We start from the raw sequence: 14,151 nt of genomic DNA, 5'->3' as shown, positions 1-14,151 counted from the left end.
CTGATATTATTATTATGTTAGAGACCCTGGGCTGATATTATTATTATGTTAGAGACCCTGGGCTGATATTATTATTATGTTATAGATCCTGGGCTGATAATATTATTATGTTAGAGACCCTGGGCTGATATTATTATTATTATGTTAGAGATCCTGGGCTGATATTATTATTATTATGTTAGAGACCCTGGGCTGATATTATTATTATTATGTTAGAGACCCTGGGCTGATATTATTATTATTATGTTAGAGATCCTGGGCTGATATTATTATTATGTTAGAGACCCTGGGCTGATATTATTATTATTATGTTAGAGACCCTGGGCTGATAATATTATTATGTTAGAGACCCTGGGCTGATATTATTATTATTATGTTAGAGACCCTGGGCTGATATTATTATTATTATGTTAGAGATCCTGGGCTGATATTATTATTATGTTAGAGACCCTGGGCTGATATTATTATTATTATGTTAGAGACCCTGGGCTGATATTATTATTATTATGTTATAGATCCTGGGCTGATATTATTATTATGTTAGAGATCCTGGGCTGATATTATTATTATGTTAGAGATCCTGGGCTGATATTATTATTATGTTAGAGACCCTGGGCTGATATTATTATTATTATGTTAGAGACCCTGGGCTGATATTATTATTATGTTAGAGATCCTGGGCTGATATTATTATTATTATGTTAGAGATCCTGGGCTGATATTATTATTATTATGTTATAGATCCTGGGCTGACATTATTATTATTATGTTATAGATCCTGGGCTGACATTATTATTATTATGTTATAGATCCTGGGCTGATAATATTATTATGTTATAGATCCTGGGCTGACATTATTATTATTATGTTATAGATCCTGGGCTGATATTATTATTATGTTATAGATCCTGGGCTGATATTATTATTATGTTAGAGATCCTGGGCTGATATTATTATTATTATGTTATAGATCCTGGGCTGATATTATTATTATTATGTTATAGATCCTGGGCTGATATTATTATTATGTTAGAGATCCTGGGCTGATATATTATTATTATGTTAGAGATCCTGGGCTGATATTATTATTATGTTAGAGATCCTGGGCTGATATTATTATTATGTTAGAGATCCTGGGCTGATAATATTATTATGTTATAGATCCTGGGCTGACATTATTATTATTATGTTATAGATCCTGGGCTGATAATATTATTATGTTATAGATCCTGGGCTGACATTATTATTATTATGTTAGAGATCCTGGGCTGATTATTATTATTATTATTATTATTATTATTATTATTATTATGTGACAGAGATCATGGGCTGACAGTATTATTATTATTATTATTATTATGTGACAGAGATCCTGGGCTGACAGTATTATTATTATTATTATTATTATGTGACAGAGATCCTGGGCTGACAGTATTATTATATTACAGAGATCCTGGGCTGACAGTATTATTATTATTATTATTATTATGTTACAGAGATCCTGGGCTGACAGTATTATTATATTACAGAGATCCTGGGCTGACAGTATTATTATTATTATTATTATTATGTGACAGAGATCCTGGGCTGATATTATTATTATTATTATTATTATTATGTGACAGAGATCCTGGGCTGACAGTATTATTATATTACAGAGATCCTGGGCTGACAGTATTATTATTATTATTATTATTATTATTATGTTACAGAGATCCTGGGCTGACAGTATTATTATTATGTTACAGAGATCCTGGGCTGACAGTATTATTATTATTATTATTATTATGTTACAGAGATCCTGGGCTGACAGTATTATTATTATTATTATTATTATTATTATTATTATTATTATTATGTTACAGAGATCCTGGGCTGACAGTATTATTATTATTATTATTATTATATTACAGAGATCCTGGGCTGACAGTATTAATATTATTATTATTATGTTACAGAGATCCTGGGCTGACAGTATTATTATTATGTTACAGAGATCCTGGGCTGACAGTATTATTATTATTATTATTATGTTACAGAGATCCTGGGCTGACAGTATTATTATTATTATTATTATGTTACAGAGATCCTGGGCTGACAGTATTATTATTATTATTATTATTATTATTATTATGTTACAGAGATCCTAGGCTGACAGTATTATTATTATGTTACAGAGATCCTGGGCTGACATTAGCCTTAATCTTTGTGGGTAATAAAAGTGGCAGCAGCTAGTATAGGTGATGTAGGCAGCATGCATCATGGGTAGTGCCACTGTGGGCAGTTTCAGAGATGCAATTCCAGGCAGCTAAAAGGCCTGTAAGCAGCAGCAAAAATGCCATGCCCGCTATGCCCGCGGCCCGCCTAAAAATCCCCTTGGGCAGCTAAATAACACACGCATACTAATGTGAACACACACAAACACACATGCTCACTCAGACTCACACACACACGAATGCACATAAACACACCCACATCTCTAATGGCCAGTCCCTGCCAACCAAGCAAAAATACAATCACAAAAACAAAGAAATACACAATGTGTGTGTGTGTGTGTGTGTGTTCATGTACGTGTCCGTGTATATGTGAGTGTATGTGTGATTCTGAGTGAGTGTGTGTGTGTGTATATGTGTGTTTAGAGTTAAAGGGAACTAGTGCCTGCCTACTTTAAACTGCACTTTAATTAGATCATCTCCGGGGCATTTGTTAAATCACAAACAAATCTCCATAGTCCAGTTCTCTCCAAACCATGCCAGGCAGAAAGTGCTTACTGTGCATTCTGACCTACACTAAGGATTTGTCCCAAATAGCACTCTATTCCCTATGTAGTGCACTACTTTCACCAGAGACAATAGGGAACTATATAGGGAATGGGGTGCCATTTTGGATGAACACTTAATGTTACTTGGAGTGCACTTTGTTTATGTATACATGTACAGTATGTAGCCTGGCCAACTGAGTGTTAGTGTGCGTTTTAAGTGGTGTGTGTGTGTGTGTGTGAGTGTGTGTGTGTGTGTGTGTGTGTGTGTGTGTGTGTGTGTGTGTGTGTGTGTGTGTGTGTGTGTGTGTGTGTGTGTGTGTGTGTGTGTGTGTGTGTGTGTGTGTGTGTGTGTGTGCAGTGCTGTAAATCTTGCAGTCATTAGCAGATTCCATTGAAATCTAAGAGCTCCAGCTGTTCCTGCTCAACTCTGGCTGTGCTGCCTGGACACTAAATCCACTGTATATATACACACACTCTCTCTCCCTCTCTCTCCTCTCTCTTTCCCCTCTCTTACGCTCTCTCTCTTCTCTCTTTCTCTCTCCCTCTCTCTCCTCTCTCTTTCCCCTCTCTTACGCTCTCTCTCTTCTCTCTTTCTCTCTTTCCCTCTCTCTCTCTCTTTCTTTCTCTCTCAATTCAATTCAATTTAAGGGCTTTATCGGTATGGGAAATGTTTATATTGCCAAAGCAAGTGAAATCGAAAATTAACAAAAAAGTCACCCGAACAAGGAGAGGGACCGACTTCGGAGGAAGTCGTGACAGTTCCAAAAGAATAAAGACATTTCAAATGTCATATTATGTCTATATATAGTGTTGTAATGATGTGCAAATAGATAAAGTACAAAAGGGAAAATAAATAAACATAAATATGGGTTGTATTTACAATGGTGTTTGTTCTTCACTGGTTGCCCTCCTCTTGTGGCAACAAGTCACAAATCTTGCTGCTGTGATTACACACTGTGGTATTTCATCCAATATATATGGGAGTTTATCAAAATTGGATTTGTTTTCAAATTATATGTGGGTCTGTGTAATCTGAGGGAAATATGTGTCTCTAATATGGTCAAACATTTGGCAGTAGGTTAGGAAGTGCAGCTCAGTTTCCACCTCATTTTGTGGGCAGTGTGCAAATAGCCTGTCTCCTCTTGAGACCCTTGTCTGCCTACGGCGGCCTTTCTCAATAGCAAGGCTATGCTCACTGAGTCTGTACATAGTCAAAGATGTCCTTAATTTTGGGTCAGTCACAGTGGTCAGGTAGTCTGCCATTGTATACTCTCTGTTTAGGGCCAAATAGCATTCTAGTTTGCTCAGTTTTTTTGTAAATTCTTTCCAACGTGTCAAATAATACAATTTTGGTTTTTCATGATTTGGTTGGGTCTAATTGTGTTGCTGTCCTGGGGCTCTGTGAGGTCTGTTTGTGAACAGAGCCCCAGGACCAGCTTGCTTAGGGGGCTCTTCTCCAGGTTAATTTCTTTGTAGGTGATGGCTTTGTTTTGGAAGGTTTGGGAATCGCTTCCTTTTAGGTGGTTGTAGAATTTAACCTGTTAGGGCTAGGGGGCAGTATTGACACGGCCGGATAAAAAACGTACCCGATTTAATCTGGTTACTACTCCTGCCCAGTAACTAGAATATGCATATAATTATTGGCTTTGGATAGAAAACACCCTAAAGTTTCTAAAACTGTTTGAATGGTGTCTGTGAGTATAACAGGACTCAAATGGCAGGCCAAAACCTGAGAAGATTCCATGCAGGAAGTGGCCTGTCTGAGAAGTTGTGTTTCATCTTGGCTCTTTTTATTGAAGACTGAGGATCTTTGCTCTAACGTGACACTTCCTACGGCTCCCATAGGCTCTCAGAGCCCGTGAAAAAGCTGAACGATATCGAGGCAGCCTCTGGCTGAAACACATTATCGCTTTTGGCAAGTGGCCGATCAGAGTACTATGGGCTTAGGCGCGTGCCCGAGTCGACCGAATGCTTTATTTTCTTTCGTCTGTTTACCTAAACGCAGATTCCCGGTCGGAATATTATCGCTTTTTTATGTGATGCCGGGCTATCTACTGAGAATATTGCAAAATGTGCTTTCACCGAAAAGCTATTTTAAAATCGGACATATCGAGTGCATAGAGGAGTTCTGTATCTATAATTCTTAAAATAATTGTTATGCTTTTTGTGAACGTTTATCGTGAGTAATTTAGTAAATTCACCGGCAGTGTTCGGTGGGAATGCTAGTCACATGCTAGTCACATGCTAATGTAAAAAGCTGGTTTTTGATATAAATATGAACTTGATTGAACAAAACATGCATGTATTGTATAACATAATGTCCTAGGGTTGTCATCTGATGAAGATCATCAAAGGTTAGTGCTGCATTTAGCTGTGGTTTGGGTTTATGTGACATTATATGCTAGCTTGAAAAATGGGTGTCTGATTATTTCTGGCTGGGTACTCTGCTGACATAATCTAATGTTTTGCTTTCGTTGTAAAGCCTTTTTGAAATCGGACAGTGTGGTTAGATTAACGAGAGTCTTGTCTTTAAAATGGTGTAAAATAGTCATATGTTTGAAAAATTGAAGTTTTTGCATTTTTGAGGTTTTTGAATAACGCGCCACGGGATTACACTGGCTGTTACGTAGGTGGGACGATTTGGTGCCACCTACCCTAGAGAGGTTAACGTCTCTTTTCTGGATTTTGATAATTAGCGGGTATCAGCCTAATTCTGCTCTGCATGTATTATTTGGTGTTTTACATTGTACACGGAGGATATTTTTGCAGATTTCTGCATGCAGAGTCTCAATTTGGTGTTTGTCCCATTTTGTGAATTCTTGGTTGGTGAGCGGACCCCAGACCTCACAACCATAAAGGGCAATGGGTTCTATAACTGATTCAAATATTTTTTGCTAGATCCTAATTGGTAAGTCAAATTTTATGTTCCTTTTCACAGCTTTGTGATAATTACCTGTGGCGCTGATGTTTAGGTCGAGGTACGCATTGTTTTTTGTGTGCTCTAGGGCAACGGTGTCTAGATGGAATTTTGGAACACCATTATTTCTGTCTTACTGAGATTGACTGTCAGGGCCCAGGTCTGACAGAATCTGGGCAGAAGATCTAGGTGCTGCTGTAGGCCCTCTCTCTCTCTCTCTCTCTCTCTCTCTCTCTCTCTTTCTTACCTGAGAAGTGGTCCGGTGCCGTTCTTGGTGGTCCCCCCTACAATCAGCTCTTCCTGCCAGTGCATGTACTTCCTGGAGAGGCCATGGCAGCCGCCAGTCAGGATGCGAGCCAAGTCAAAGGGCTACAACACAACAACATAGTCAATGGGTCTGTGTCTGTATGGGTGTGTGCATGTGTACAAACAACTTAAATATGGATGTGTGTGTGCGCATCTGTGTGTGTGTTTCTGCATCATGCGTGTGTGTGTGTACCTTGGTGGTGTTCTTGTTGGGGGCAGTGAGGGGACAGTCGGGGTCTTGGGGGTTGAGACAGGGCCGGTCCATGTAGCCATGTCCCACGTCAGCCTTCTCCAGCATCACCTCCCAGCTGTCTACCTGGACCTTCAGGGCCCGAAGCTCTCTCAGGAACTCCTTGGGGTCAAAGTTGGTCCACTGACGAGGGTGTGATATGCCACTAGGAGTGGTGGGTAGACACAACTCCAAATCACAGAATTCCACAATCTCCAACATCAAACCAACACTCTAGAACCCAACACTCCAGAAACCAACACTCCAGAGAGCAACATTTGTAAATCGTAGTTTCCAGAGCTAGAGGCAGTGATGTGATCTGTGTGCTGAATTTGGTGTGTGATGTGATGTGTAAAATGTATGATGTGTATAATGTATGATGTGTATAATGTATGATGTGTATAATCTTATAATGTGTATAATGTGTAATGTGTATAATGTATGATGTGTATAATCTTATAATGTGTATAATGTGTAATGTGTATAATATGTGATATGAATAATGTATGATGTGTATAATGTGTGATGTGTATAATGTGTGATGTGTATAATGTATGATGTGTATAATCTTATAATGTGTATAATGTGTAATGTGTATAATATGTGATATGAATAATGTATGATGTGTATAATCTTATAATGTGTATAATGTGTGATGTGGATAATGTGTGATGTGTATAATGTGTGATGTGGATAATATGTGATATGAATAATATATGATGTGTATAATCTTATAATGTGGATAATGTGTGATGTGGATAATGTATGATGTTTATAATGTGTGATGTGTATAATTTGTGATGTGTATAATGTATGATGTGTGTAATCTTATGTGGATAATGTATGATGTTTATAATGTGTGATGTGTAAAATTTGTGATATGTACAATGTGTGATGTGATTTGTATAATGTATGAATTGTATAACGTGTGATGTGTAGAATGTGTGGTGTGATGTTTATAATGTGTATAATGTGTGGTGTGTATAATGTATGATGTAATGTGTATAATGTATGATGTGTATAACGTGTGATGTGTAGAATGTGTGGTGTGATGTTTATAATGTGTATAATGTGTGGTGTGTATAATGTATGATGTGTATAATGTATGATGTGTATAATGTATGATGTGTATAATGTGTTATGTGATGTGTATAATGTATGATGTGTATAATGTATGATGTGTATAATGTATGATGTGTATAATGTATGATGTGTATAATGTGTTATGTGATGTGTATAATGTATGATGTGTATAATGTGTGAGGTGTATAATGTGTGATGTGTATAATGTATGATGTGTATAATGTATGATGTGTATAATGTGTTACGTGATGTGTATAATGTGTGAGGTGTATAATGTGTGAGGTGTATAATGTGTGATGTGTATAATGTATGATGTGTATAATGTATGATGTGTATAATGTGTGACGTGTATAATGTGTTATGTGATGTGTATAATGTGTGATGTGTATAATGTGTGAGGTGTATAATGTGTGATGTGTATAATGTGTGAGGTGTATAATGTGTGATGTGTATAATGTTTGATGTGTATAATGTGTGATGTGTATAATGTGTGAGGTGTATAATGGGTGATGTGTATAATGTGTGAGGTGTATAATGTGTGATGTGTACAATGTGTGATGTGTACAATGTGTGAGGTGTACAATGTGTGAGGTGTACAATGTGTGAGGTGTATAATGTGTGATGTGTATAATGTGTGAGGTGTATAATGTGTGAGGTGTATAATGTGTGATGTGTATAATGTATAATGTATGATGTGTATAATGTGTTATGTGATGTGTATAATGTATGATGTGTATAATGTGTGAGGTGTATAATGTGTGATGTGTATAATGTGTGATGTGTATAATGTGTGATGTGTATAATGTGTGATGTGTATAATGTATAATGTATGATGTGTATAATGTGTTATGTGATGTGTATAATGTATGATGTGTATAATGTGTGAGGTGTATAATGTGTGATGTGTATAATGTGTGATGTGTATAATGTGTGATGTGTATAATGTATAATGTATGATGTGTATAATGTGTTATGTGATGTGTATAATGTGTGATGTGTATAATGTGTGAGGTGTATAATGTGTGATGTGTATAATGTGTGATGTGTATAATGTGTGAGGTGTATAATGTGTGATGTGTATAATGTGTGATGTGTATATGTGTGATGTGTATAATGTGTGATGTGTATAATGTGTGAGGTGTATAATGTGTGATGTGTATAATGTGTGAGGTGTATAATCTTATGATGTGTATAATGTGTGATGTGATGTGTATAATGGGTGATGTGTATAATGTGTGATGTGATGTGTATAATGTGTGATGTGTATAATGTGTGAGGTATATAATGTGTGTTGTGTATAATGTGTGATGTGTATAATGTGTGAGGTGTATAATGTGTGATGTGTATAATGTGTGATGTGTATAATGTATAATGTATGATGTGTATAATGTGTTATGTGATGTGTATAATGTATGATGTGTATAATGTGTGAGGTGTATAATGTGTGATGTGTATAATGTGTGATGTGTATAATGTGTGATGTGTATAATGTATAATGTATGATGTGTATAATGTGTTATGTGATGTGTATAATGTGTGATGTGTATAATGTGTGAGGTGTATAATGTGTGATGTGTATAATGTGTGATGTGTATAATGTGTGAGGTGTATAATGTGTGATGTGTATAATGTGTGATGTGTATAATGTGTGAGGTGTATAATGTGTGATGTGTATAATGTGTTATGTGTATAATGTATAATGTATGATGTGTATAATGTGTTATGTGATGTGTATAATGTATGATGTGTATAATGTGTGAGGTGTATAATGTGTGATGTGTATAATGTGTGATGTGTATAATGTGTGATGTGTATAATGTATAATGTATGATGTGTATAATGTGTTATGTGATGTGTATAATGTGTGATGTGTATAATGTGTGAGGTGTATAATGTGTGATGTGTATAATGTGTGATGTGTATAATGTGTGAGGTGTATAATGTGTGATGTGTATAATGTGTGATGTGTATAATGTGTGATGTGTATAATGTGTGATGTGTATAATGTGTGAGGTGTATAATGTGTGATGTGTATAATGTGTGAGGTGTATAACCTTATGATGTGTATAATGTGTGATGTGATGTGTATAATGGGTGATGTGTATAATGTGTGATGTGATGTGTATAATGTGTGATGTGTATAATGTGTGAGGTATATAATGTGTGTTGTGTATAATGTGTGATGTGTATAATGTGTGAGGTGTATAATGTGTGATGTGTATAATGTGTGATGTGTATAATGTGTGATGTGTATAATGTGTGAGGTGTATAATGTGTGAGGTGTATAATGTGTGATGTGTATAATGTATGATGTGTATAATGTGTGAGGTGTATAATGTGCGAGGTGTATAATGTGTGATGTGTATAATGTGTGATGTGTATAATGTATGATGTGTATAATGTGTGAGGTGTATAATGTGTGATGTGTATAATGTGTGATGTGTATAATGTGTGATGTGTATAATGTATGATGTGTATAATGTATGATGTGTATAATGTGTTATGTGATGTGTATAATGTGTGATGTTTATAATGTGTGAGGTGTATAATGTGTGATGTGTATAATGTGTGAGGTGTATAATGTGTGATGTGTATAATGTGTGATGTGTATAATGTATGATGTGTATAATGTGTGATGTGTATAATGTATGATGTGTATAATGCATGATGTGTATAATGTGTTATGTGATGTGTATAATGTGTGATGTTTATAATGTGTGAGCTGTATAATGTGTGATGTGTATAATGTGTGAGGTGTATAATGTGTGATGTGTATAATGTATGATGTGTATAATGTGTGATGTGTATAATGTATGATGTGTATAATGCATGATGTGTATAATGTGTTATGTGATGTGTATAATGTGTGATGTGTATAATGTGTGAGGTGTATAATGTGTGATGTGTATAATGTGTGATGTGTATAATGTGTGATGTGTATAATGTGTGAGGTGTATAATGTGTGATGTGTATAATGTGTGATGTGTATAATGTGTGATGTGTATAATGTGTGAGGTGTATAATGTGTGATGTGTATAATGTATGATGTGTATAATGTGTGATGTGTATAATGTATGATGTGTATAATGCATGATGTGTATAATGTGTTATGTGATGTGTATAATGTGTGATGTTTATAATGTGTGAGGTGTATAATGTATGATGTGTATAATGTATGATGTGTATAATGTGTTATGTGATGTGTATAATGTGTGATGTGTATAATGTGTGAGGTGTATAATGTATGATGTGTATAATGTGTGAGGTGTATAATGTGTGAGGTGTATAATGTGTGATGTGTATAATGTGTGATGTGTATAATGTGTGAGGTGTATAATGTGTGATGTGTATAATATGTGAGGTGTATAATGTGTGATGTGTATAATGTGTGATGTGTATAATGTGTGAGGTGTATAATGTGTGATGTGTATAATGTGTGATGTGTATAATGTGTGATGTGTATAATGTGTGAGGTGTATAATGTGTGAGGTGTATAATGTGTGAGGTGTATAATGTGTGAGGTGTATAATGTGTGATGTGTATAATGTGTGATGTGTATAATGTGTACTCACGGGAGGTAGACCCTTCCAGACTGGAGCTTGGCTCCCTCCCAGAAACAGTCCAGCGGAGTGATGATGAGACAGGGGTGGAGCTTTTCAATGATCTGACAGGAGAATGCAGACACCATGTTACCACTGATGCTATAATCAGTACAGTAGAACATCACATTATACTAACATCACATTATGGTTACATGAAATTATACTAACATCACATGATAGTAACATCACATCACAACAACTTGTTAATGATCTGATCGGAGACAGCAGACACCACATTACCACTGACGCTCTACAACTACTAATCACATTCTATTCCTCTGTATGAGAGGCATTGTTTGGTGTAGAAAGAGAGAGACAGACTCAGTTCACTCATGCTTACCTGGTTCACAAAATGAGCTTCAGTATCCATTTCTCCTGATTTGTAGCATAAATGTTCTAATTTCCATTGTCTGAAATGGAGGCATTCAATATATCACTTGCACAACAGCTTTGAACGATCTAAAACATCATTTTTTTGAATGTGTATGTGTGTGTTAGAGTGTCACCTGTTATAGCGTTGAACGTGCACTGAGCTGGTGTGTGTGTGTGTGCATGTAAGTACAGTGTGTGTGTGTGTGTGTTAGTGTGTGTGTCACCTGTTAAAGAGGTAAACGTGCACTTGGCTGGCCCTGATAGCTGAGTCCAGGTGTTGTTGTAGCGCCTCCACAGTGAGCACGTTAGCGCCCTCCTGGCGCGGTGCCTGAATCATCAGCTGGGGACTGAACATGGCCTCCTCGCCCATCTTCAGACGTGTGTATTTCAGCTCCTGATTCACCCTGCCGCCCACTGCACACCAGAGTACACACACACGGTCAGTAGTGTATGTACACACACCAACAGATATTACATACACAACTTTCAGAACCTGGTCTGATGTACAAAAACACACAATATTCCGCATTTTATAACAAACTATAAAATCACATTGATGTATACATCAGCCTTCCTGAAAGAACAATAATGCTTGTGATGACTTGTCAGCCCTGTCAGGTTACCAAAATCTGTTCAGATAGCCTTAGAATGTCAGTACAGTGTCATAAAATGCCAGTCTCTGCCTCAGTATTTGATCTCTGCCTCAGCCTTACAGAGACAAAAAGGAGGGAGAAAGTCGTTCTTCCGTCCCCTCCCTCCCTCCCTCACTACCTAGCATGATGGGGCTAAGCCCTGTGCGTGAGCTCTGAGCCCCAAACATCTTCAAAAGCCGCCTTTCAGTACCGGCCATGCCTCTCTACCTCGCAAAGTCCTCCAAACCTGCTAGCCACTGCTTCGCTCTGACATACTGTCACATTTACATAAAGCTGCAAGATAACGCTATCCATTTGTTTTGGGGTGATTTTTCCCTATAGGATGAGACATCATTGTCTCCAGCTCTGCCTCTGAAGGACAAGACAGACCAATAGAACGTTGGCCGTATGCTGCAGGTGGCCGTCCTATCACTCCTGACCAGAGAACATCGGCCATCAATTCCTGTTATTTTCCAGACGATTCCACAAGTTAATCTACTGCGCGTGGCCGACGTCCATTAACCCTGCTTAAAGCTCAAACCCTTATTTGGTGAAACAGCCACGTCCGTTTGGGATATTACAACAACAAAAGAAGTCCCTTCCTTGATCATCACTGCATGTGTGATAAAACAGCAGAATATATACTGTAATTGTTTTTTACAGCTGCTGTACGCTCCTCTCCTCTTTCATCAGCAAAACAATAACAAAGGCGCTGGGGCACTGTTTCACCAAATGTGTATTCTAGCATTAAGGCCAGACATCACTGCCTCTGTCCTCCAGAACCTTAGCTGGTGAGGTTGACACAGAGCATTTCAACAAAGTGTCTTTACCACAGATCATCTCTGCTCACCATTCAGCATTGTCAGACTAACATGATGTGGAATGTCAAGACATGTTGGTGTTCCGACAGCCATGCCACATCGTTGGCTCAATTTTACTGGGACAACTTTGTGTATGCACACCTGTGTAAAAGTCCTTCCGCCAGTGTGTGTTTGATGAAAATATGTGCCAAGTGCAGTCATCTGTGTGTGTGTGTGTGTGTGTGTGTGTGTGTGTGTGTGTGTGTGTGTGTGTGTGTGTGTGTGTGTGTGTGTGTGTGTGTGTGTGTGTGTGTGTGTGTGTGTGTGTGTGTGTGTGTGTGTGTGTGTGTGTGTCACTCTCTCTCTCGCACACGCACACGCAAAGTTCTGTGAGAGAGCCTTGCTGAGAAAGCTGTGTGAAAATCTGTTACGTTTTATATGCTATAATCCAATTTAACAATTGTTCGACTACAATTCATGAAACAAACGTAGGTGGAATATTGTCAGCATATTGTAATCGTATTAAAGTTAAGCATGGTAATCTGTCCGGGCCAGACCACCCAGGCAGACCAGAGAGCAAAATGGAGGGAGGGGGCCATGTCTGGCCGTATTAAGGAAACACACTCGATTTTTTTTCTTCTCTCGACCCAAACACAGCGCCCCCATCTGATCTGGTTTGAGTGCGTGCTTAAAATCGCCATTATTAATAGCAGGCCTGAGTTAACCAAAGACGAGCGGGGACATGCTTTTTACTGCTCACGCCCTCTTCTCCACTCATCTACCACACACCTGCATGGAACTGATCAACCTACACCCTCATGGAACTGATCTACCTACACCTACATGGAACTGATCTACCTACACCTGCATGGAACTGATCTACCTACACCTACATGGAACAGATCTACCTAAACCTACATGGAACTGATCTACCTACACCTACATGGAACTTATCTACCTACACATGCATGGAACTTATCTACCTACACCTACATGGAACAGATCTACCTACACCTTCATGGAACTGATCTACCTACACCTGCATGGAACTGATCTACCTACACCTGCATGGAACTGATTTACCTACATCTCATGGAACTGATCTACCTGCAACTCATATAAATGATCTACCTACAACTCATGGAAATGATCTACCTACACCTTCATGGAACTGATCTACCTTCAACTACATGGAACTGATCTACCTACACCTACATGGAACTGATCTACCTACACCTGCATGGAACTGATCTACCTACACCTGCATGGAACTGATCTACCTACACCTGCATGGAACTGATTTACCTACATCTCATGGAACTGATCTACCTGCAACTCATATAAATGATCTACCTACAACTCATGGAACTGATCTACCTTCAACTACATGGAACTGATCTACCTACAACTACATGGAACTGATCTACCTACACCTGCATGGAACTGATC

General features: G+C 37.7%; 1 protein-coding gene across 4 annotated transcripts in view; it reads right to left on the bottom strand.

The window, feature by feature from the left end:
• Positions 1-14,151, bottom strand: part of LOC106580561 (protein patched homolog 1) — a 154,343-nt gene that overhangs the window by 102,457 nt on the left and 37,735 nt on the right. For all 4 annotated transcript variants that reach the window (XR_006760919.2, XR_006760917.2, XM_082966409.1 and 1 more), the window contains exons 3-7: positions 11,495-11,684; positions 11,239-11,308; positions 10,869-10,960; positions 6,178-6,379; positions 5,926-6,047 (exon numbers count right to left, since the gene is read on the bottom strand). Coding sequence is in view for 2 of the 4 variants with exons in the window: in XM_082966409.1 (XP_082822535.1) it covers positions 5,926-6,047; positions 6,178-6,379; positions 10,869-10,960; positions 11,239-11,308; positions 11,495-11,684 (676 nt within the window). In the remaining 2 variants the exon portion in view is untranslated. The remainder of the gene's footprint in view (positions 1-5,925; positions 6,048-6,177; positions 6,380-10,868; positions 10,961-11,238; positions 11,309-11,494; positions 11,685-14,151) is intronic.

The sequence above is a fragment of the Salmo salar genome, chromosome 20, assembly GCF_965601325.2.
Source record: "Salmo salar chromosome 20, fSalSal1, whole genome shotgun sequence".
Taxonomy (NCBI): Eukaryota; Metazoa; Chordata; class Actinopteri; order Salmoniformes; family Salmonidae; genus Salmo; species Salmo salar.
This window is presented reverse-complemented; position numbering and strand designations above follow the sequence as displayed.